We start from the raw sequence: 27,176 nt of genomic DNA, 5'->3' as shown, positions 1-27,176 counted from the left end.
CAAATCTTCATATCCTGTAATCTCTGGCTTTTAGAATTCAACTTACTTCTGCTGTTACTTCAGATTCCTCTTCAACCTACATCAGAGAGATCAGAGAGGACAGATGAGATCTTCATGTCAGAACCAGACCAAAGCTCCTGTTGCTTCTGTCTTCATTAATGCTTCCCAGGACCATACAACATTTTTACAAAATTTATAAGCAGTGTTATCAAAAGCTGCAGATGAAAAAAAAAGGTCTTCACCTATTGTGAGGATCTCGACTGACGCAGTGAAAGCCCTTTTTTTTCCCCAGTGCCAAACCTGGGGCCAGACTAATCTGAATAGACATAATCTGACCATTTGGGGTATTACACATTCCTTTATTACAAAATTGACCAACTTTTTCCACACACAAAAATGGTGACAGTTAACAATTTTTTCCACATAAATTTGTATCAAATACCGATAATTTTCAAGTTCCATAAGAAACAAAATCTTAGTAATAATCAAAGCAATATCTCATACAAATGAAATCAGATAAGACTCAGTCTTTTATTCCAAAACATTTTTCTACAAACTATGTGTAACTGATTATAGCCAACTTTACTGGACATGCAATTAGTGATTACTATGACAGTCTAATATATTAACTCTCCAAGAGAGGAAGATTTTACTGCTCCAAATCTCATTTTGAATTAAAAGTATTAGTCTATTACATGGATCATTTCATAGCTGGCTCTGATTTATGTTGGTTTTGATGCAGCAATTAATTCTGCTCAGAATTAAGAGAACAGAAAGATGTAGTCAGTCTTTTCTGTAGTCTCTGGTTACAGTGTTACTTGATTGAAGCAGTAAGGTTTAAATACATCTTTTTTTAGCAGTGAACTCCTAGAATCCTTCAAGGCCATGTGACTTAAAACAAAACCTCACTGGTTTTTTTTCCTAGCAAAGTAAAATGTATTGTTTACAGTCACAATATACATTTATGATTTAGTGACTGCAAATAAGCAGGTTCACATAGTAATTGATTCCTCTCAGAGCTCTGTTAGTCAGGATAGCTACTTTGCACAGCACACCGAGATAAAAAATCATAAGAAAAACAAGGAAGAGCATTTCAGATCCCCTTATTTTTATCAGTTACACTTGGAATTACAATAACATACTTTCCCATATTAACAGATCACGTATCTGAATCCTTATCCTCAAAAATCAATGGGCACATCTTGAACACTGACTCAACTTTTTGGTTATGTTTTTCCCTTTCTGCCCCAATCTCAGAACTTTTGGATTGTGTGGCTTTTATAGCTGTATCACAGGCAGTTCTATGCCCTGCTTTATACCTGCATATATAAAGAAATAATGTGGCATTAAATTAACTTACACCTTGCACTGTTTTTAATGTGACATTTAAGAAAAATAGGAATTTTTCATTCGTTACTGATTTCACATTTGAACTTTAGAGCAGTAACTCAAATACTGTGTGTGTACACAGTTATTAAAAAGCTTATGTATCTATACATATATTCTGATTATGGTCAGAGCAGTACCAAGGGGAGGTGTTCAAGCACTGATGCCTTAATTTTTTTCCCTTTTGGTGCTTCTAACACACCAAAAAGCTACAACAGTACTGCAGATTCCTCTGAAAGCATCAGAATCTTTACTCACACCTGGTCTCACACCTCCTAGGTCCTAGGAACAGTTTTTGTTGGGGAGAAATACTACCAACAGTAGATGATAATCAATTTAGGAACCACTAAAGCAAATCTGACATGCCCATGTCTTTGCAACTGGATGGGATGCATCCCAGGGTGCTGGAAGTGAATTTGAGGAGGTATAGCTGTTATTAAGTAAACTAGTGGTTGTAATGCTGTCCTCCAAAAGGTAGCATCTCATATTGCTAGATGAGAGCACAATGATTGCATTTTCACCTCAAGTTTGTTAAAGCAGCTGCTTTTAACTTTTCAGATATGGGAGTAAGCCTACACAATGTGCGATACAATACAGGAAGGCAAATATTGAAACAGTGTTTATATCATTGCAGTAAATTAGTTTATTGGAACTGACTTCAACTGACTATCTTCCAGGGTTATACTGAAGTTATTACAGAATTGATGTATATAATCCTATTCAAGTAGCAGTCTTTATTTTAAACCTCAAATTACTTTTTAAATCTCCCATGCAGGTATCTGTTTTAAAAACCTGAAAACACAGCACTATTTCTTCACTTTGTTAATTTGATTCATACTTTGTGTCCATAAAAGTGATTTTTATAATTTTGTAAATCAGTTACGCAATAAAAATGTGCAATGCTAACACAGCAGGCTAAATATGCTATGAAATTTTGAGTTTTTATCTCAACAGTAGTCTGGAAAGGTATTGACAACAAAGATCTAATGATAGGAGAAAAGCAAACACTGCATACTGGATGTCTGTTTCATTTATCTAATAACTGTTATAGTGAACATGTAATACCTGAAAAATAGATATGCAAAGTTTTGAGATTGCTTTTTCCATTTTACCATCCTAAAGTAGTACTTCATTCCTGATACAATTTTGATGGAGCCGTTTACAAGATGCAACTCACTCTGAAGTCACTGAATAGCTCGCTCTCTGTGCATTCTGTTTAAAATGTTATTGACCTATGGTTGGACTTGATGATCTTAAGTGTCTTTTCCAACCTAAATTTTTATTCTAAGTAAGTATTCATGTATTTTATGTAGAAAGTTTCAAACAGTCTGGGTTTCAACATTCTTGAAAGTGTGTTACAGCCTGCAGACCCAGATGTGTCGCGGTAATTTTTTGACCTACTACTGGCTGACAAGTTGCACGTGCCGTTTGGTCTTCTAAAGGTCTAGGAAATAGCACGCACCTCCTGGAAGAGGTAGCAGACCAGTGCAAGGAAATGTGCTCCTGACAGCTTACCTCCCAACAAGAATGTATCTATATGATATCTGGTCATCCAGACATGTAGGAGTATGTGTGGTCTAGCAGGCAATCTGCTCATCAGGAGATGCTCACTCTCTCTCGGTGATTTGAAAAAGCATTTTATTCTTTTCAAGGGCACAGTGGGTCTATCAGTGCACATGTTCTGTTACTGTATTTTAGATCTTTTCTCTTTCCCAGTTTTAGGCACAGCCAGCAGTACAGAGAACTGGAGTGGGGAGGCAGGGGCATGGCTAAAAAGGGATGCCTTTTATCACGTCTTTAGGACGCTGAATGATGCGGCAGTGTTAAGTACTACAGATTTGGCATATATTAAAATTACTTTTTTTTTTTTTAACTACCACTACTGAAATTTAAGTTTAGACAGAAGATAATGCCATTTGTATATCATCTTGCATGTTTGTAATGACAAAGTTATATTTTTCCTTCTAAACAAATCATGAATTATCATGGGCAAATCATTCAGCTCCACATTCATCAAGGCTATAATCATGGATACAGAAAATACCATGAAGGTACACGTTACTGTAATGTTAATTATGATCCTACAAAAGCATTGAACACTCACCTTTGCAGGTAGTGCATATCCTCCAGAAAAAAAGGGAGCCAACCACTAAATGGGCTGAATTCCCAGCTGAAACCTCACATGGGCCACAGTAACCAGAAACTGCTAATACCTGACCTCCATTCAAATGGCTTTGCTTCAGCAACACTATTTAATTTCAGAACTTCACTTCATCTCTTTATCCCTATGCTTTATCTAGCATTACAGTGACTCTTCATATCCTATATCATGGCTGAGTAATTTAATGGCAAGTAAATTCCTTACATTTCTCTTCCACAGCCTTCATCACTAATTGCTGACTGATACTTTCTAGACCTCACTGAGGAGATGTTTACATTTTTCCTTCAACACCATCACCAAGGAAAGGCAGTGAGATGGGCTATAGCTGCTGGAAAAGGCACTCCAGGTCTGTTCAAAACATGCTCTCAGGTCTGCCAAAGTGCTCCAGCTGGTATCTCCAAATAGTTAATGCACCTAATTCTGAATATAGTTGGAGTGCTTGTAGGCTATTCAGTGGCTAAAACCAGCTCTAGGGTGCACAGCTAAAACTGCACTGGTTTGTCTTTTAACTCTGTATTTCTCCTTTTCCTGAAGCCAAGGCTGAAAATATATTTTATTTTTGAATTTTCAGAAGTTTGCCGAAATTTATATTCGGTAAGAGAACAAGATTTATGTTACCTGGAGGTAACATATTCCCCCACCCACCCTCTCAAATACGAGAACTATATTCTGTAATATGAAACAAACATATGATTGTAAAAGTTATGCTTTGGGTAAATAATCAGTATAATCTCAGTATCAGCACTGCCCAAAAAACTGTCATATAATAGGCCTTAATAATTCTATTTATTATGATGCCAGTTAGAGTCATATAAAGAAAAGCCCAGTATAAATGCAGAACATGTACATTCTTACCTGTTATCAAATATAAATTACTCTATAGATTCCAGACCACAGAAATCACCTCAACTCAAGGCATTTATAAATATTTAATAAAATAAATAAATACAATGTTGATAAGAGCACCTACGGAAGAGCTAAGAGGAGGAAGAACTAACATTCCTCACTGCAACTTCCTTCCACTTGAACTAGAACTTGAACTATGCAGAATATGCATGGTGGCTAGGAGAGTGGCTTATAATTAGTTGGCACAATCCAGTGTACTTAATTATATGCTGACTATATAATTTAAAAATATTACCATATTGCTAATCACATAACATACACTGGAGAGACAAAAGGTGACTTTCCCACCAAATTCTGTGCTACAAATACCTACTACAATATTTAATTCCACAAGTAAGGAAATGTGGGCAGAAACTGCTGGTTACAGGTTAAGTTCACAACATCAAAATTTCAACAACTTCTCTGCTCAGGGAAAATTAATAATAGTGTATCCCATTGGAAGGTATTGGGTATCTTTAAAATAGTTAAGTGATTTGTTTTCTTTTAATTACTTCCTGCCAATATCCATAATTCTCTGTAAGTGTTCAAAACTAACTTAAAATCCAATATAAAATTGCTATTGTTTTTATACCATTAACAAAGAAAGATTAATGACATATTTCAGTAATCTAGTAATAACTGGCTTTTTTCATTGTTCGAGCTGTATGTAATCCTCAGTGGATCTTAGATGTAGTTTAAAAAGGTATTTAATGCCTGTTTTTCAGTTGCCAAGGTCAAACATCACCTAGCATGTACAGAGAAAGAGGAAACATCTGTTGGGATAATTTATTTGACTAACACAGAGAGTAGGATTAAAATTCACTAATTTCTTTGGTCTGATACTGAATTTCAATTAAACAATACAGGTATTTGTTCAGTTTGACAAAATTTCCTTGCTTTACATGTGGGCACATTTATGCATATCCCTAATTACTGGATCTGGCAAGGGAATACTGTGATTTGTCATTATTTCATATCTGCATATACTCTGAGAATGAATATTTCTGTATTTTGAGATATATTTTTCCCCCAAAAAACATTTTAAAGAATTCACAAACCTTTAAGTAATTCCCAAGACTCTTTGGTTTCCATGGAATTCCACTAGTAACAAGATTAGAATACGTCTCAAGATCAGTGGTTACACATGAAATTGTCATGTACAGCAACCTTCAGGTTCTAAGATAAAAGCTCTGCTTACAAGTTTTTTGAAAATATTAAATGTATGTCATCTGATTCTAACCTTAATGTCAATCAGAGTAAAATCTTCTAGACTAATTAAAAAAAAAAAAATCACTCAAATTGTTTAATTTGCAAATGTAAATTAATACAAATATAGATATTTTATTCAAATCCGGTATGAAAGAAGCAATCTTTGCCTTTCTAGGGTCAAAAGGGACAGGATTGTACTCCAGCTTCTTAATACTGGGAAAATTCTTGTCAAGCAAAGAAGCTCAACAATGCGACAGTTTTTAACATAGTAGAGTAGAATCAGAATGCTTTATTTCAAAGGTGGTAGCGGAATTTCTTACACTGAAGAAAATAAATTTCTGGGAGGTGCTGTACACATATGTTTCATCATTTATTAGAACTAAGGAGAATGGTAAATGAAGAGTGTAGTTTTATTCAGCCTGGCCCAAAAGACAGAATGCTAATAAAGATGAAATGCAAGCTGATAGAACACTGAGCATGTGGACAAACTCATTTTACAATGGAATTAAAAGAAAAAAATGCATGTTTGTATGGCATAAGTATTAGCCTGTACCCCTCTAAATTTCACAAGCCTGGATTACGCACTGGAAGATAACCATGTAGTAGTAGTATTTTGTGATAACTAGTGCATTGTTCCTGCAGTTCTTGTTTTTAAACTTCTCCACTGCTATGTGCCTTCTGCAGCAGGAAAAAAATTCAAGAATGGGCACATATATGACAAGTTCAGATTCTTTTTAGGCTGGAATATATCCATTGTCATATGAAGAACAAAGATGATAACTTTGGAAGAGAGCAGCTCTGTGATTTGTAATTCTTCTTCCCTTCTCAAGGGAAAGGCAGCGATTTTTAATCAGAACAAATAATCAGTAGGGACAAAACTAATGGAATGGAAAGTGGTAAGTTGTCAAGAATAAAATAGTATTAAATGTTGCTCTGTTAAATTTTGAAACACACTAATAAACTCTGATTTGAATGTAGAATAAAATGTTACATATAGTAATTTAGTTACAAAAGAATACCTATGTCAGTTGAATTTATTTATTCATTTTATCTACAGCATTGCATAAATTATGGGTTTTTTTGTTGGCCAGTACAGCTGATAAATAATAAAACAGTTAGGTTAAAAGTAGCGTTAAAAATCTGGAAGGAGTGGTATTAGGTCCCAAATACTGAACTAAATTATTACTACAGGTGAAAGTGGAAAAACTATAGGTCCCAAACTGCAAATCCCTATGACCAGATTTTATTTCCACAAACAGTTGCATTAGAGTTCACAAGGCTGCTTATGCGAGTAAGGAATATATATGCTAAACTCTGAATTGTTTAAATTCATCTAATGTCTAAATGTCTGTAAGGCACACACATCAGATTGTCCTTCTTGATTATCTTTATGGTCTTGAGCTGATGCTACAGGAAAATGCTAATCAGGTATATAACACACTGGAACATGTCTATCAGAAGTAAGCTGTAATGATGGAAAGTAATTGTTTCTCCTTCTGCATATTACTGTGTGCACAGGATCAACCTTCACCAACGTTGTTGACAGTAACTATACTTCCAAGAATTAACTTTGATATTATTTTACCTTTGTGGAAGATTACAATCAAATGCATATGACAGAAACTAGTAACACTGGAGTAAAGTTATTACTATTAGCTAGTCTACTGATTTATAACAACAAACTGAAATCTAACATGGTTAAAAAAAACTGAAACTGATTTCAGATTAAATTCTACCTTCATGTACTCATTTTCTAACTGATTCAGTAAGAGCTGTACAAGCAATAACCAACAGAACTAAGAGGAATATGTCTGAGGAACATACCCGAGTTTTCATCTGACTTATTTTTTTTCCAGGATTCTTGGCAGAGGTTTTCTTTGAACTGTGTGCATCTCAGACAAAACTAAAAAATTTGTTTTTTCTTTCACAGAGTGACTGTAGTGAAAGGGAAGAATAGGATAAGGTGTTTCAAAGTCAGCTGCAGAAAACAAAGAAAAAAGGATTAATTCAATATCCCAAGTCAAACCATATCTATTTTAATATTCAGTATGATTGATCACAGGTTCCAATATAACTTGTTAAAGAAAACAGTGTAATAAGCCTTAGGGTAAAATGCCTCAAATTTGATAATTGAGAATGGAGTACTTTGTATGAAATTATGGAAAGTGCTGCAAACACTGATGAAGGTGAATATTAAAGCAGGTATTCCCATTTAGGATAGAGTTATATGAAAGGGAGTAAATTCAATTACATAGCACCTCCTTATATCAGTAGTTATTCAGAAGACAGAATATTACTTTCAGAACCATTGCCATTCACATATGGCTTCCAAACACTGAGCAGACTGCAACTTTCTTGGGGCTGGGGTTGAGGCTGACAGGCTGAGTGCTTTTCACTTTATGTCTTCAAAAATAACTGATCTTCATGAGATTTCATGAATTAATAATTTGAGATAGTATGGCTATAAAGAACACGCTTTCTCCCCCAGTTTATCTTCTGAAAGCAACAGTGTAACTGCCACCTATTTTATTTTATAAATATGGTCATTCAAACCATTTTGAGTATTTGAAGTCAAATGTCTGTTTCCAAATCCTGCTGTTAAGTCATTTAAGTTTTAATCTGCAGTCAACTCTACAACTTTACAACAACCCCACCCCACCATTTTTTAAAAAACTCAAAGTTTATTTCAGGTTTTGCTTGAGTTTTGAAACGAATTTGTTTTCCTACTTCAAGAACATGTTGCCTTTTCTTTTAGGTTTAATGCTTTCTTTTCTCCAAGACTTTTTTTTACCTTTTCAAGTTTAAAACTTTTACTTCTGCTAGACATGTATCTTGTGTAGGCCTTTAAAAAGACTGGCAATTTACACAGATCAAATAAGTATCAACAAATAGATTTAAAAAGTCTGTTTTATTTCATGCATATTTATTCTAGAATGCCCAACACTTTTTCTTTTATTTTTTTTAATATAGAAAGTAATCATGAGTATTTAAAAACATTCAAAATGTACTAGCTACTCCTTTTGATAATTCTGGGAGATTGGGATGGGAGATAAAAAACACCATGTGAACTAGTGCTAAAATTAACTTTTATATTGGAAAAGTTCAATTTCTACTCCTGTGTTTTGGTCTCACCACCAGTACAAGTCTCATTCTCACTATATTTACTGTTAGCTGCTATTTTATTGTTTCTATAACATTGCAAATAAGCATGAAGTAATTGATTAGTTTGCTTACAAAAATGTAGATAGGCTGCATGTTCATTTGTCATTCTTTCTTTGGTTTTTTTCCTGGCAGCTTTGGAGGCTTTCCAATTCATTAGGAACTGTCTTTCCATGTCTTTAATTTCTTTCCCATCAAGGAATTCTGTCAAAGAGAAGAGAACATTTTTTGCAACACCTGAAGTTAACTAGAAGGCTGTACAAAGCTTTATGTAATGTGTTCTATATTTGCTCTCTTCCAACCTTTTTTGCTCTTCTTTGTCTTTTGGTAAGAAGATACCCTGAACAGCTTGATACTCATATTCAAGCTACAAGAGTGAGTTGACACATCTTAATTACAAAAGAAAGTATCTATTATTCTTATAACTTTCAAGGGAAATATATATATTTCACATTCGGTTAACATGCAACACCTTATAGAAATTTCTGAAAAAAAGCTATGATCTCACACAAGATATATATAGATGCAGAAATTCAGGTTAAGAGAGAGAAACTGCATGTCTTAGCAGTCAAGGAAACCCACTGATCATGAAGACAGACAGACAGATTTGGCTCTTTAAGGTTAACTTAACTCACTTAGGTGCCATAAAGCTTATGCTCCATGTTTCCTTGGTTGCATCTGCATTTTTGAGTAAGACCAAATGAAATACCTCATTTGGCCACAAACTTAGGTTGCATTAGAACTGTCCTAAGGCACTGTTATTTTCATTGTGCAGATAGGCTTTTTCTTAATGGCCAGTATTTTGTACACTCAGAAAAAAGAAAAACAATTTCTGTAATTACAACTTTTAAGATAATTGCCACCTTCATCCAAAAAAGTAAAAAATTAGCAGGTATTTTTTACTTGTTTCTACAGTATGGATACTTACATATAGAAGACTAAGTTGTTTTCTTTTGTGCTGAAATTATCTCAAAATAATAATGTAAACTGCATCATAGTAAGATTAACATTAACAAATACATTCATAACAGAAGTGTAAACTGCTTTTAAGGACAAATGTTATATAATAAATTCAAAGACAGTAAAGTATAAACTGTACAACTGTAACTGTACAACTAAAACACCTAAGCAACTACTACTGGCTGATAGGGGAGTAGAATAAACTTATCTTTGAAAATCAGTTTTACAACATTTGGAATATGAACACAAAAAAAGTCTTATTGTCTTACAACAATCTCACCAATCATCTATTATAAAATGAATGATGGCTACTACTAATAGCAAAAGCTAAGCAACACAGTTTGTGCAGTTGATTACATAAGCAGTTTTAGCTACATTACCTGTACATAAATTAAAAATTCATCATTTGACATAAATATCTATGGCAGTAATTGTGTTTACATACACAGTGCAATTTAAGAATGATTAATGTATTGATTATCTTCTAAAACAGTGAGGGTTATGGGTGGGGTTTGGGGCTGGCTATTGGTTTTATTTTTTACCTAAAGTTCGTGTCTGTACTACAATCCTGTCCCTGTACTTTGGTTTGTGGCAGATGGGGTTTCCTGTAAGATCCATTCTGCGTAGCTTTGTCCATTTGTTTAATACAACTTCCAAATCCTGCAATTGATACAAGAACAGAACATTGTGATTATTTTTCCCCCTCCAGAGTAAAATTCAATAATAATGCAATTTGTTCAGTGAGGCCCAAATCCTGTACGCAGAAATAACTTCAATGAGACTATTCATGTATTAATATGCACATTAAGAATGTGCATTTTCAAATAGAGTGGTGTGTCACATTCCCTGAATATATCATAATTGCACAGAATAAATGGTGATGCAGTTGGAAAACTGCATTTTTAAGGATACAGTAATGCCAGCTATGGAAAATTACCGCTACAATCCCACTTATAAGCACCTAAAGCTGAGGAGTTCCCAGCCAAAAAAATTGTATATGTAATAACTGTTAATGCATGCCCATGGTCTCACAGAACCCTTAGAGTATTGGTGCCCAATTAGATTTTGAAAAATTTGTGGAAGTATAAATACTTCACACAGAAAGAACAGACTAAAAAAAGCTAAAACTCGTGCAAAACACAGTAGACTGCCTCTCTCTTTATATATATGTAAAACTGTATTTTACCAGAGAAACAGTAATCACCCCCTACATAACTGTGGGTGGTCAGTTATAGTATTGGCCCAAACAGTGAAATTTTTGAAATATACCTTTCTCCATCTGAGTTTCTGTCTGGTTACCCAAGGGCAGTATGACCTAGATAAAACTTCTTCTGTCTTTTAAATACAATAAATTCAAGTTAAAAGGATGCAAAGCTTAGCAGATTGGTCCTTTCTACTCAGATACCTTACTTTCTGAAATACTTTATTTTCAAAATTTCACTTAACTGTCATTCTTGATAGGTTTCCTTATATGTGTGAAAAGCTTAAGAAGGGATTAAAAACAATCTGTATGAATACAAGAGGAGAGAGAACTTATGCTCTACAGTTGTAATAATTTGGAAAAAATCTACTAATCATGATGTGACAGATTCTAAACTGCAAAGTCTGTAGAATTTTGTAGCTTGATGCCAATAATGAAGTATCTAGCAATGCAGATATCTTTTAGCTCCTTCAAATTTAGAAAATCACCTGGGTAACACAAGCAGGGAGAATTCTGGTTTTGCAGGCTCTACTCCCTTGGTAGAAAATCCTCCTGGGAATACTCTATGGGTTATATAATACAAGCTTAGAAAAATCACATGGAAGAGGAAGTGGCAGCAGAGCCTCACGCCTCCAAACCATATAATTTTTCATCTATCTTCTATTGTTATCCAGTGATGATAACATCTTTTTAGAAAAATAGAGAGCAAAAGCCTGGTTCTGTGAGGAGCAAGACTGATAAAAAAATGCAAGAAACTCTGAGGACCAGTCCACATGAAGAAATGTTGATAAATCTCATAATGTTTCACAGCAAAGCTTTATCAGCATGTATCAGAATAGCAATATGATAACCCCCACAGTTCAGGTGCTAACACTTAATCACAAACACAACAATTTAGGGGAAAAATATTTTGGGCTAGGCTTATTAAAAAAGAAATAGCATGTAGCAAGTGTATGTATTTATTTATTCTTACCTGAGCATTCAGGCATTGTGACTGAAATCTGTAATGTAATTTCTAGATTTCACTAGAAAGAATTTTTTCAAGTAATAGTTTTGCAACACAAAATTGTCTATTACTGAAATAAAACGTATACAGTTTAACTTTGATGAATGTATACAAAGAGTCCTGTGGATTTTTGTTAGCTCTTACTTACTTGATAAATGACCCAGAACATGCTTACTCCAGTGTATGTTTATCTAAGAGCACACTAATCTTGTGCTGAAATATGATTACCCTTTCGATACGCTCTAGTTGTTCATTGCCTTCCTGTCTCTAATAAAGTGCTTTCACTTCCCAGCCTTTCAATAAGCTGTACTAAAGGGACCAGACACTCTTCTGGGCAGTCTCCATTTGATAAATGATCATGTCATGCTATCACTTTGAGGTCTGCTACAAAATACTGACGAGCAAATTATATTCCATCAGGGTGGGGGGAGAGGGGGAAGGGCAAGTGCCTTAGTAGGCAGCTGTAGTCCTGGCAATAACATTCTTACCAATTAACGATGGCCATTTAAGAATTGATATTTGACCAGTATGCTCCAGTTTTTATCGGAAACATCTAGTCCAACTGTCCTAACTACATATACAGACAGCAATTTGTCACCATTTTGATTACCTGTCATAATCTATTTGAGAAAATCTATAATTCTTCTCTTGTTTCTGACTCAATTCTGAAGCGAATGAATTCATCTTTTGTGATATCCTCTTGTCATAATCAATACTGGGCAGAGGTTGAATAAATTAAAGACTTAGGAAATACAGATTTTTATACGTATTTCTAGCTATATTTTCTCTATCTATCCAAATACTCGCACAAGTCATAATCTTCCCAAACCTAATGTAATTAATTAATAAATAATATTCTGGCTTTTTGTAAACAGGAATAGTTGTGGGGTTTTTTTTAAATAGGAATAGTGTTTTTAAAAAATTCCCTTAGTATTCCAACCTAAATACACTGCAGCCTAGAAGTCCCTGTGAACCTGACTAAAGTAAACCAGAAGCTCGATAGGATAAGTAAATGAAGAAGCAAGCAACAAAAAACCAAAGAAAAGCCAATTCTATTAAAATCAATTATATTCTTGATAACTGACCTAAGACATGCTTTTTACATATGGTAGCTAGTAATGGTAAGCTATTTTGCATGAACTGAGAAAAATGACTTAAATTTTGTTCTGTCTACTGTTCAGACTGCATTATATAAACTTCAGTCATGTGAAACAAGGTCATATGCCTTGATGTTTGTTAATTGTTAGCAATGCCCTGAATTAGCCAGTGCTTGAATTTACTAGCTGTAATTTTCAATTACACTGAAATCAACGTGGCATTGTTGAAAAGCAAGGGAGTATGGGTTTTCATAGTAATGTGAAAAAACGGAGATAAATGTTTAGATATAAAATAATTATACAAAAGTGAGAAAAGTCTACATGAGAAGATTGTATTTCATGCATTTCTTATGCCTTTCACATTTCCCTCTTTTGCAAAATTCCATATTATTCCTGCGACCATCTACCTCTGCTACATAGATCACTGCTGTTGACCAGCCCTGCTCAGACATGGACGGCTCCTCGACAGCTTCTCTTCCCACTGGGTGAAGCAGAGCTGTGTACAGAGCTCTCTGACACTTCTCTGTCACCGCCATGGTCTGTGATCAATGCCAGACATTGCTGGGGATGTTCTTGATGGCAGTGATGGGGAAGCAGGAATGGCAAAACAGGGGACAGACCTTCTGGCATGAAAAAGAGGTATGCATCTGAGTTTTGAAAACAGAGAGGCAAGAGGGAGGAGAATGGAGGCAACTTGTGTGGGAATGAAAGAGCCTTTGCTGCGTGTAACAAGTTCAGCCAGCAGAACCAGTTAAGTATATGTAGTACAATTGTATACCCCCTAAAATCCTTTCACCTATCACAGTTGTAGAATAATGTAAGCCATGGAATCATGAAATTCAGGGCTGCAAAAAAATTGAAACATACTCAAAACTTCCCTCAGCTATTTTTTTTTTTTACAGTTAGTGGATATGTAAGATTGTTCTCCTGCTAGATGTTAGCTGTAAGATAAACCCTCTTAAATAGAGCTAAAACTGACTTTTTTTTTAATATACTTTGCATGGCCTACTGCTTTTTCAACAGTTTGGGATTTTTTATTATTTAAATAAGAATTTATATTAGTGATAAGTAAAGCCTACTAAAATGTAATCTCTAAAACACAGTAATTGTAGCTGGAAAGTTGGATATCCAGCTGCATTACAGTATATGTTAGACACATTCGATACGGTCATTAATTTTACAGGTCTGCAAAGATATGAATAGAAATACCCTATCTGCTCCATATTTTCAAAACTTGGAGATTGTTTAGAAAACACACAGGACAGTCACTTTCAAAACTTACTAGAGCTTGATCCAAGTGTAACTGACAGCAGCAGCAGCTAACTCAAATGCTAACCACATGATTTTTCAAAAGCTGTGACCATGTAACATGGAAATCTAGATGTCTAATTGATTTGGGTAAATATTAACTCTGGTCTTCCTGATGATGAAATAATGAAATTTAATAGTGATTAAATAATATATACACAGTTACTGAATAATGCACTCTTTTTGTCCTCTCCTTATTCTCTTTCAGAAGATACTATGTTTTCCTCTGAGACAGTAAAAAATGATGTCTCTGAACTGGCATCCTCATTCTTAAAAATAACTGGCTCTTTGGCTAAGACAATCTTCTTTTAAGATCATCGCAACTGAAGTTTTTTGTATTTACAAGAAAGAAAAAAGACAATTTAAAAAAATCACTGTAATATGTTCTATTTAGAAAATGAATCCTTTTCAAAAGGGAATCTTTGGAGAGACTACCTATTTAAAAAAGCTTACTGTTATTTTAATGTAGCCAACACATTCAATATGGTTTTAATTACCCAGCAAAGGCCTACATGAGTTGTATTTTGATATGAATTCAATCAAAACTGCTGGCCAGAAACACAGCTTGAAATACAATACATTAATAATCCTCTAGTAAAAAAGAAATGCATCATTCAACATTTTTTAATATTAAAATGTAAAAAATTAAGAGTTCAAATAAAGTATACAAATAAAGTATATTGACCACCTAGATAATTGACAGATTATGCACACAAAATACAGCAATCTCCTCATTAGTAAACAGAACTGCCTAATTTAATGTAAAAGATATTAAGTGTTCTAAAAAGTAATAAGAATAGTTATTTTAATAATTACTAACAAATGAAAGTTAACTTTTCTAAGGAAATAGAATGTATATGAAAACCAGTAATGAAACAGTTTTTTAATCAAGGCTTTGTCTTGGTGATTTGGGCCATGATTTAAGCCAATTCATTTTAGTATTTATTAATAAAAATATAAATTTAAAAAAACCCAGAACACTAATGCCTATGGTTTATATTAAATTAAAACAGTGTCTATTAAGTCATTTATAAAGTTTGTTCCATGCCTCCACCATGCAATTATGGTGTCAGCATACTGTTCAACATAAATTTGATACTCAGTTACTAGCATGACATTAAAATTATTTTTTTAACTGTTCTTTATGTCAAGAAGTAGAAGACATCGTAACTTATAAAATAATGAGAAGTGTTAAGGCCAATACTCCTGTTCCTTTTTGAGAAGATAAGCTGGAAGTTTTTAGTCTAGAACATTCTGTTTGAACTACATTCACTACTGCAAATGGAGGAGCAAAAATACTTTCATGTGTTTTAGCGGCTACTGTGAAAGTTAGAGCTCTTGCTTATGAAGACATATCTTTCCTTAGCAGAAATTTATGAAAGAAATTAAATGTATTCTTTCATGACAAATACTTCTTATGCTACTCCAGAAACAATAGCCAAAAAGTCATTTTGATATTAGAAGGGCTGCAAAATCAGCTAGATGATCTGATATCTAAGAAGTGGCTTTTATGTATGTTAAAATAGAGAATTAAAAACTAATATGGTAAAATATTGCACGTTAGTTAACAAATAATGGCCACATCATCTTTGCAAATTAAGCCACTGATAGTCATTCAGATGGCACCAAAACATACACACTAACTACATTTTGGCTATAATATAATTATAGTTATAACTTCCATGCATTTACTACTCAGTTGATAGATAGATGCATGCACAATTGCCACTTCATGTAGGATTAAAGGACATTCGGACATCCTAGATAAACAGTTCTCCATTTTTAATCTCAACAAGATTTTTGGATGAGAAAAGACAGCATGCTTGGAAAGTCAGAGGTTCAGTAAATGTAGAAGTAAACTCTATTTTTACTCATCTATTTAGTGATAAAGATGAATTTGACTAATTTCTTATCACCCATACTAAGTAGAACAAATATTTATTTTAATACCTTCATATGTTGAAGTTGATTGTCAGCTGCTCTAAGATATGAAAGATTTTCCAAAACTGCCAGTTCTTCTAATTCATCAACGTTGTTATTGCTGATATTCAACACAGACAAAGATTTCTGGAGGAAGAAAATCAAAAAAAGAAAATTATTTTCTTCATGCCATGCCATGAGTCAAGTTGTAAATTCTTACAGAAAATTCTCTTTAAGGAAGAACAAGCATATGAAGCAGAAACATGCAAATACAACTACCACATACCACGTTGTTTTATGTTGGCTTTCCATCTTGTCCTAAAATGCTGCTTATTCTGGTTTTGAAGTCAAACCAAAGTAAGATTATTTCTCAGTTATTTCAGGAACTCTTAGTAAATGCAGAATTTTTGTTTTTTCCCTAAGCATGTTCAAATGCTTTACAGAGTTCTGCAAATGCTACTAACTCTACATTTGAAGTATGAAACAGACGCAGACTGCCTTTTCCAAGGTTACATCTGAACTGCACAGAGCTGAAATCCATATCTGATACACACGTAGTCCCATTTAACAGCTAGGCTATGTTTTTTTTCTTTCAGGCTTGATCCTACAAACCTCTCTGTATACATACCTCTATTCCTTGCCCTTTCTTTGGAACACTAGTGAGTCACTTAATGCACTTTGCCTTTTGTAACAGACAATAGTTAGAGAGATCTTTACATTCTAGATAAAAAGTAAATGGTTTTCAGGTGTTTATCTCAGGAAATACTTAATGTAGTTTCATATAAAAGGAACAAGAAGCTTATATCTCTAGAAGATGAAAAAGGACACTTAATCCAGTGAGTTTAGAATTATACCAGATATGGGACTTCCATTAGTTAGAAAATGTGTATTTCAGCAGTGTATACAGGAAATGTACCCCCCTTCTAAAATCTGACCAAGATCTACATTGTAGGCAGAAATTACCAGTATCATCCTGATACACACAGTGCATAAACTTACTCTCCTCAGTCAAAAGATTCATGATATTGTCATCATCAAAACATCTGCTTGTGGTACACAGAGAACTATATGGTCGCATGTTTTTGGCTCTTTCATCTCTCATGGCATTAAGAGCCAGAAACAGATAAAAGAAGATTAAGTAAGAAGTGATGTCTTAAAGAGGGACCAAACACTTTGCACTCGAAGGATAAAAATAGGATGTTTTTACATGTAGCTTCCACAAAGATGTTACATGGTCAAGAATGCAAAGTGTTTCTTACAAAACCAAACCAAACCCACACCAAAAGACCTTAAATAAAAGCCACAAAGAACAAAATGCTAGTGACTCTAGGCCAGGATGCTGAAAAATACTGAAGTATATGAGTTATCATCCTGGGAAGATTATAGCTATATAAACTCCTTCTGCTTTCGTCATTTCTCCAATATAGAAGGAACAAAGTAAAAGTGCTTTCACAAGAATGGCTCATTTCTATTAACGGAAAATGGCCATACATGTCTTAGATTATGTAATCTCAAAACAGAAAGAATTAGAGCTAGGTCAAATGTTTATGATATACATGTGAACAAAAGAACTCACTTTGCAGCAAGTTCTTAATCTTCACAAAAAAAGCTCGTCAAGCCCTGACTACACTTTGGGAGATAGAGCAAGATGAGGTTTTTGTATAGAACTACATCCATTAGTAAATAAAGTCTTTTTTTTTAACCACTTCAACAATACATTTGGTGTTTACTGAGCAATTAACATGTTGAAAGAAAACTTCAAAAGCTGACTTTCCTGAAATCTTGACCACAACATAGAAAAATTGCAGACCTAAAACTGAATGCTTTTGATTGTGTTGCTTTTAATATCCAGAAAAAAAAAGCTGCTGTACCTTTTTTTTGGCCATTGCATTCTCTAGAGAAATACAAAAGGCATTAAATAAACTAATTTAACAATCAAGTCAGAGAAATACCAACAAACTAATTCACTACAAACTAAGCAGACTAAGATAACTAACAGTGATAAATTCCTACCCCTTTTTTACTTTATTCACATTTTGTTGGTATAGGGCATCCACATATTTCCTTACTTCCTCTCTCTCTTTATTCTCATTTCCATCTTTCATAGAAAAATAAATGAAGAAGTCATTCTTCTGCACTCCTTGCTTATGTGAGAACTGGGATGGGAGTCCCTTGGTAGAATTTGAAAAAATGCCACCAATTGGCAGAAAAGGAAAACACAGTGATCAAGTCCTAATCACTTATTTTAAAAATACTGATCTAGTGATTAATGGCTCATTGAAATTCTCAGAATGTACTTACTGCCAGTGACCTAAGAGATCTTGGATCAAAGAGAAGCTTTTCACCAAGAGGGAGATGTTGATTTTCAATATGTAACTCCCTTATTTGTTCTATTTTATCCAAACCCTCTACTACAGTGATGCAGTTGCCCCCCAGATACCTGCAGAATAGAACACAGAATAGATTTAATATACTTTGAAAGTAAAAGCAAACACTAGGCCTCAATATATTAAAAAAAAATATTTTTTTTAAGCATTGTTGACTAATACCTGGAAATTATAATAGAAAAAGTAAATAACCTAGCACGTGAGTAGAGCATACAGCTAACAGATCCAAGGTTTTTTTAGCGGTTTTATATATTGCTACTATTCTTATCATTATTAATTATTATTATTAAATGGCTGAAAAAATAATTAAAATACAAATAAATATGTTAAGATGGTATGTCATTACTTATATCATAGAACACTTAATCAAAAAAATAATAAGCAATTACTTTTATTTGAAAAGCATATTTTAAGAGCTGAAAGGACCTTAAGGGCTACATCATTTTTTAATTTCTTAGTGTAATAATTATTCTTTCACTAGTAAAATAAATACATTATTTTCAACTTACAGTTTTTCAAGGTTTTTCAGCGATGAGAGATTTTCTATACATGAAATACAATTGTTCTGAAGGTAAAGATGCGTTATATTTGAAGCAAAGTCCAAGTTCCGGATTTGACTGATTTGGTTATCATATAAATATAGCACTCGAAGATTTTTACACAAAGAGAGGTCACCCTGAAATGAAAAATAACAAATTAATGCTGCATAGGGTTCACTCACTGCCTGCTTCTGGAAGCTGTTGATTGTTTTTACATTTAAGCTCTGCTGCATGATTTATATATTTTCACCTTTAATAAACACTTTTAACAACTATTTTTCTTAGAAAAACTGAGTTAGTGTCAGTAATCATCAGATTTAAGACTGAAATCTGTCATTAATATTCTGCTGTACAGAAGCTGAGGACTACGCCCATCATCAGCAGGTACTTCACATCCTGTGTGACTTCATTGCCTTACCCACCTTTATCAGGTGGATTTCAGAAAAGCACAACTGTTAGTGTAGTTGTCTCCATCAAACCTCCGTGGTGTAATGGAAACCAGTTCTTGGCAAAGGAATACTGATTTATATAAAAACTAGCACTTCAGTGTATTTTAATACACTTTGAGTCCTAAGATTCCACCCAAATGTCAAGTTTCTTTGAATGTATTCCTCTTAAATAACTAAAAGGTCACATGTTCTTATGAGGGTTTTTGTAAAACTTCTCTATGGCGTCTGATGAACCAGTCCCAATCAAATGGACTGATCAAATTAGTACCTTGCTATGACTGTGCACATTCCTAGGAGTGGGCTGAATAAACCCATTTGCTTGGATGAATCTGTTCACATAAACTATTTAATCTTCTTGTCTGAAATCACACTTTTAAAGCAGAAATCCACCATACACAACAATTCAGTTGTTCAGGGTTCAGCAATTTCAAAATGTGCTCAGTATGTTGAGGGGATTTGAATTAACTCAGGACTACTGAAACCTGTATAAATTTCCTATTATTAAACTCAAAGAAGGGAGGACTGGGTTAAGTTTTCAGGTTTAGTCTTTGAAAATGAAAAGGTCATGGATTATTTTTTAAATGAACAAGCCCCTGGGAGCAATTTAAAAAAAACCCATAGATTTTAACCTGACTAATTTGAAAAAGCCACTACACCAGTCCAAATTTGTTAACCTCACTTGGCTTATATCCTGTTCCTGAACTCCCCTTTCCTTTCTCAGACTTCCTCTGAAATCTAAGGAATAAATCACAGATAGATTGAAAAGATTGTGCTGCAAGTTAACAACTCTTTGTAAAATTCCCAAGACTAGAAAAAATATAGCATTAACGAGAATAAAATAAGTGTTACACTTAATAGTATGCAATATCATTACTACTTCCCTTAAAAAAAAAAAATCTGATCTGCAAAATTACTAGTTCCTTACATCATCTTCTATTCCACGGTTCACATTTTTAGAAAGGTAACCATCAGTAAATACAAGTCCTTAAATAAAAAACCAAACTGTTGCTGAAAATATGAACTTTGGTTTTTAACCTCAGACCTAAAGTCTCCAAGAATACTATAGCTAGATTTCAGTAGGGCTAGAGCGCTGTTGTCAAAAGTCCTACACTTACTGATTCAATGGCAACGGCCTGGCTATATTCTATAGGAAAAGTGTCAGGTCTAAATGATTAATTTGAAATATCCTCTTTCTCAAGTGGCTGAAGAGGTAAGCAAGTGGAGTTATCACTTCCATTCTGGTAGCTTCCTGAAAGCTCCTTTACAATGTAGCAACTGTACGAAATAATAAAAATAGCAAATTGTTTTGGTTTTTTTTTTTAGAGCTGCAGATTTCTATAATAGTTCTGTGAAATACTGCAAAAAGTACTTCACTTTAACACTTCAGTTCATCTCTCATGTAATTGCTTACATGGATTTTCTATTTTAATTAATTAATGGCAAAGATATTTAGTGTACTGATAACACCCTTCTTGTCTGCTACACATGATATATATTTACAGTTTCAGGTAAGTAAAATACTTCAACAAGATTTTTGCCACATAAAGAAAAAAGTGTCAGGTCAGTAATAAGAAACCCTGCAGACTGTTGGAGTTACAGTCACCTGCTTTGATGTTTTATATGAAAAGTTACAGCTGAAAGATTATTTTCACATTTCAAATGCCATGCATTTAAAATCCATTTAAACACTTCTACATACAAGCAGTGTTCCACACAATAACAGCAGTGAATGCTGAAGTATGTTTTCAAACATGTATTATTAAGGCTTAACTGCAAGTCAATATAAATGTTAAAACATAATATAGCTGTTATAAAATAGAAAATTGGCTTTGCTTGTTTGTCTTCCCAACTATAAACAACTCATCATAACAGTAACTACAAAACATTTGAATAGCCAGGTTAAATGAAATAAAGAAAAATAAATCTTACTATTGCATCTATATTTTTATCTGATAAATTCAGATGAGTTATTTTTCGCAGATACTGTCCAAAGTCCTCTTCATTGCGATTCTTGTGATTGACACTTTTAGCAATTAGATCCATTGTTAGTTGAACCATAATTCTGTCATAGGCCAAACCGCTCTATTGCTTCTTTTAATAGTGTATTGCATGTGCTCTTGTAAGTAGTTTTATAAAATGCCTTAAAAACAAAAAGAAAAATGTTATACTACTTGTACCCCAGGTCTTCAACAAAGCTTACATGTGTACTTCAAATGTGATGTTTCCCCACCAGTTCCACTTTTGCTTACAGTGACACATTTATGTATGGCCTTTGCTGCTTATAAAAACTACCCCTTTCTTGCTGTCATTTTTTCAAACTGTTAGCGTATTAAATAACATTTAAAATAGACTTATATTTGATTTGTTGTTTCAGTGTGCTTAAGAAGGTTGTACCCTAGTCTTCATCTTTTTCATACAGAAATATGAGCACAATGGTCCACAGCAGAAGTAATTCTCACACCTAAATAACTAATTAATGGCAGCTCATAACCTGATTATTAGATAGAAAATACATCACACTCTATAGCAGGCTTTACAGGCTGTGAGAAGTGGTATAAAGCTACAGTACTCTTTATACATCTGCACAGCCCTTTTGTCATGCACACAACTGCATGTGCATTTGTTATGCACAGTGAAAAACTGAGTTTTTCGCACTGAGGCATACTGTAAAGTCTCTCACAACAATACTGACTTCCTTTTTTTAAACTATAGCCATTGTTCCAAGTGTAGTTATGAATCAGGGAATGGGGTGAAGGGAAGAAGGCAAGACACATTTCAGACTGGATGTGTAAATGGTCTGGGGATAAAAATACCCTAACGAATATAACTTAACAACTCAGAATAAAAAGGTTGCTTTTTTAGCCAGTACATAATACATTATGTATTTTAGCCAACACATAATACGCCCACATCAGTGTATCAAAACAACTGAGGAGACTGCAAAAAGCATCCCAATCCTAAAACTCATGCAGACACATAAACCAAGGCACGGAGAATCCTCCTTGCCAGTATCACATTCATGAGAAACTGAGGAAAAGCAAAGACCGAAACTGTGAAGACAAAAGAAACTTCCTTATGTATAAGCAAGGCTGAAGCTCAGTAGTTCCCCCTTATCCATGTGGGGCTCCTAAGGCCGCGTGATTTCACACCGTCGTCCCCGTCCCCCCCAGCAGAAAGCTTGGACGACGACAGGGACCAACGGCCACCCAGCACACCCCGTGGGAAGGCTGCTTTGATGTCCCTGCCCCCAAGCCAAGAGGGACAGGTAGGGGGCAGGATCCGCTCCCAACGTCCATCCCAGAAGGGAACCAGCCCACGGCCTACCCCGACCCCGCTCTCCCTCTCACCTGCCGGCGGCGGCAGCAGGACGGCGGGCAGGGAGGAGGCGCGAGCGCCCGCCACCGCCCCTGGTTGCCGCGGCAACCGCACGCCAACAGCCCAGGAGGCAGAGCGCTCCCGCCGCCGGCTGAGGCGCGCGCCCTCCCCACCCAATCGGCCTCGAGGACAGAGCGCGGGCCCGGGTGGGGTGGGGCGGGGAAGGCGGGGGCTGCGCCTGCGCAGCCGCGGGCCGCGCGCGGCCGGGCGTGGGGGGAGCAGAGGCGGGGGGGGGGGGGCTTCCGCGGCATCCGGTCACTGGCTCTGGGCGGCGGCCTGAGGCGACCTGTGGGCCTCGCTGGTGGCCACGGCTCCCCGGATAGACCCGTTCTGTGCCCGCGAGGGTGAGCTGGGGTGGGTGGTGGGTGTTGCTTTTTAGCCTGCGGTCATGGGCCTAGCTACGCCTCCGAGGAAAAAGAGTGTTGCTAAGCCACAGGTCAGGGCCACCAGAGGCAGCGGGCACACACTGAAACACAGGAGGTTCCCTCTGAAGGTCAGGAGATGCGTTTTCCCTGTGAGGGTGACCGAGTGCAGGCACAGGTTGCCTGGGGAGGCTGCGGAGTCTCCATCCCTGGAGATACTCAAAAGCCATCTGGACATGGTCCTGGGCAACCAGCTCTAGGTGGCCCTGTGTGAGTGGGTACGTTGGACCAGATGACCCACAGAGGTCCCTTCCCACCTCAACCATTCTGTGTTTCTATCAATCAGGCATATGAATAACTCACTGAAGTCAATATAACTACGTGTTGTGTGCTTGCTGTGTTGGAATATAAAAAGTGCATCATCTGGTCAGTAACAAAATATATCACTTCTAATGAAAACAAGATTAGGACTTTATTTCTCTTATAGGAAAAATGACACAAAATGTTGTTATGAGCAAGTGTGTTCCACTTTCACCTTTGTTAGAAATGCAGACGAGGTATAAAGAGGCCCATCCTTCCAACTTCGAATTTCCTATATCCTCTCTGAGGATACAAAAGATCATAAGATGTCCTTATTTCTGTGGTGGAATCTAAACTGAGCATGCCCTGGAGCTGCTTGTTCTGGGAAATGTTTCTGTAAAAAAAGTCTGTTAATATTCTGAAAGTTAATTTTGGACTTAGTTTGTTCTCCCTCATGGCTGTAGATTTTGCAGGTGTCTAGGGCTGTCTGTTAGTAGTTTGATTTAAAGGCAGAAAAAGCTATGAGAAGTTTCAGAGAGAGTATTTATTCATTAAGATTTGAAATAGGATTCTCATCTGGTGGCACAGGGTATTAAACAATCATCTGTGTACTCTTCAGGATGGCAGTAATTTGGCCGAGTACAAAAAGTTCTTGTCTTCAAAAAAGCTTTTGGAAATACCTGTGTAAAATCATTGATGGCTATATTTCTTACAGTTCCAGATTGGAACACTGAACTGAAATTTACTTCTAAGGACATAAAACACCTTACGAGCCTCCCTTGCATAAGCACTACCATGCATTTTACGTAGTGCAATTTGTGCGTATAGGGGTTCTCTATATGGGTGTGTCATATAATAAGCAAGACATCTATCCTTGAAGATACTCACACTTCTATTTGTAAAACATTAAATTCAGCCTAACAATTTCTGACAGACTTTTTCAGGGTCAGGTTTCAAATTTCTTATTCGGTCAAACTTTTCCTGAGCATGTCTTGCCTTCCTCTATTGTGGCTAGACAGCTATATAACATGGAATCAACACAGTGGCTTCAGTGTAGTGTTTTAATATGTAAAATATGTATGAAGCAACTTTTTCCACTGAATTTAAATTTGTTTTGGTTTTTATGTTTTCAAAGGTAGCAAATACAAGGTTCTCAAAAACATAGAGCAGAGCAAATAGTGCTCTAATTTCAGTGAACTTGCAGAGAGCTGTACTGAAATGTGTGTGTTTGAAAAATAAAGCTATAATCCGTTATGTCTGACGTTGTCCATCTGGTTTCTTAAGGACATGGTGCTTACCTGTTCTTGCTGTCTCTGCCTGTACGTACTGCCTAGTAACTTTTAAATGCATCAAGCCAACTCTGTCTGAAACTGGCAAAGAGCAGAGGTATAGGAAGATAATAAATTCTACCGTTTACAAAAATCATCAACTGGTTAGAAAAAGATTCCTAGCCTAGCGTCTTCATTTGAGGGAGGGGCTGAAGTGTAACCTGAATAGTTACCTGCTCATCTGGCAGGTGGGCACTAGCCTAACTCTGTCGGAAATCCAACAGCCTTCCTTCAGTCGCGGCCTGGAAGGCAGAAGGGAGAGCGGGAGCAGTGTGGAGGGCCTGTTACAGACGTGGGGATGGGAACGCCAGCTAGGACCCACTAACCTTTTAGTTACAGTCAACAGGGAATAAGATGTCTCCTGCAGGAGACAGGGCATCGTTATTTTTGCTGCTCATGAATAATAATTCTGGTAAATATGTGAGTTTCCTCAATTTTGTCCACATGTCAAACTTACTCTGAAATAGGTGTGTGGCAGCATAACTCTACATGTATATATTTCTATCCTGGAAGTGGTTTAGGAGAGACAGGTACCTGGAATAATTATTTATGTAAAGCCCTAACCTTGCATGCAGTGCTTCAAGTTCTTGGACTTGTTCTGTTGCATGACAACTACTTGACAACACCTCTTGATTTCCTGATATTATTTGAGCAGGATCTCATGCATGCATGAGTTACAGATTACGCATTCAAAGCTAAGCTACTTTTTCTTCCCTGTGCTGGAGAAGCACTGGACTGGAGTACCGTGCCTGCAGTGCCACCTCCTCCTCACCAACCATGCACATTTCATGTCTCACACTACTGCTGTTTCACGGGTTATACCTTATCACTTCTTCTGTGGTTGGATTAACACTTTTGCTCATAATGACTGCTGATACCAACAGAACTGTGCAAGCCTAAGCAAAACTGGAGCTAAGACACAAAACCACTAATATGATTAAAATGAGAAAGATAACAGGCTGGCTGTTACAAAAGTTCCAAAAATTATTTCTGCAAATACAACTAAAATCAAGTTGAAATATGTCCAATACCAGACAAAGCCTGAAGCCCAATATGGATAGTTATTATTATAAAAATGTAAGGTCTCTTATTAGCACAAAACTGTTATTGTCATTAATATTATTGGCAGATGCCAAAAAGTGAAATAGCCTTTCTGCATCTCCCAGCATTAAAATCTTTTAAAGCCTGGAAGTAAAAGTGAAGTTATTAGAAAACTATCTGTTTGTTACAAAAAACATTATATCTTTATAGTGTTTGTAATGTTTTTTTATGAGCATTTTTTCTTACCTCCAGCAGAGACTACAATGTTGATTGGCAAATGCAAGATTCTGTCTCCAAAGATGAGTGATAAGAAAGAATTCAAAATGCACTTTTACAATTTCCACCATAGAGAAAATATCAGCTTTCCAAATATTGGAATGAAGTTTGACAGATGAACCAAGAAGAGAAAGTAAAAATTATTGTATGCTGCAATTCTTCAGAAACAGCCAGAAGATGTACTGGTATCTCAGCGTTATTTTGTCAAACACTGTATAGACAGTAAATAGGAGTATTCACACAGTCATTCTTCTTTGCTCTTAAATAGATGTAAGATGTTATTTACATGTTATTTGTCCCTCACTGGTGTTTTACATAAATATTTGTGTTAAATCATTTTTGCCACTTTGAGAATTTTACCTAGTTGTCCTAAGAAGAATTTTTAAAGTGGAAAAGGAATATGTTCCACAAAAACTTTGTATAATAAGGACCTAGTCTGGAGTTTATATCACCATATAGAATACATACATCTTGTTTAAGTTGGAAGAATATCTGCTGTTTTAGTGCCTCTAGGTTTCTCCAGTTACGTGTCCAGCTTTGTGGAACTCAGACTGAAAACGCCTCCCTTAGATCAAAAATATAAGCTTAATTCTAACCTCAAATGATACAGTAAGTGAATGCAACTTGTCTTCAGCTGGTGAATAAAGTTCAGATGGTTGTAATTACTAAAGATTGCATGCCATTAGATGCAGGCACATAAATTAATTTCCTTTTATAATAAAGTAATGCCACTGCAGTTATACACAAGCCCTAAGGTAATCGGTCTAAAGCAAACAGAGAAATTCACACAGGATATGATGGACAAATTACATAGGAGTTGAATGCAC

General features: G+C 35.6%; 1 protein-coding gene across 1 annotated transcript; it reads right to left on the bottom strand.

Annotated features, from left to right (window-relative positions):
• PPP1R42 (protein phosphatase 1, regulatory subunit 42) lies at positions 1-21,767 on the bottom strand. The gene is made up of 8 exons (XM_010575904.1): positions 21,597-21,767; positions 19,189-19,355; positions 18,594-18,732; positions 16,323-16,439; positions 10,303-10,420; positions 8,876-9,004; positions 7,466-7,619; positions 1-76 (listed from the first exon to the last, which is right to left on the bottom strand). Exons 1-7 carry the CDS (start codon positions 21,723-21,725, stop codon positions 7,483-7,485), a joined length of 936 nt encoding a protein of 311 aa, XP_010574206.1. The 5' UTR covers positions 21,726-21,767; the 3' UTR covers positions 1-76; positions 7,466-7,482.
• Between the last annotated feature and the right edge of the window lie 5,409 nt (positions 21,768-27,176).

Source organism: Haliaeetus leucocephalus, unplaced genomic scaffold, assembly GCF_000737465.1.
Source record: "Haliaeetus leucocephalus isolate CR32 unplaced genomic scaffold, Haliaeetus_leucocephalus-4.0 Scaffold506, whole genome shotgun sequence".
NCBI lineage: Eukaryota > Metazoa > Chordata > Aves > Accipitriformes > Accipitridae > Haliaeetus > Haliaeetus leucocephalus.
Note: the sequence above shows the minus strand (reverse complement) of the source record. Positions and strands in the feature narration are given on the sequence as shown.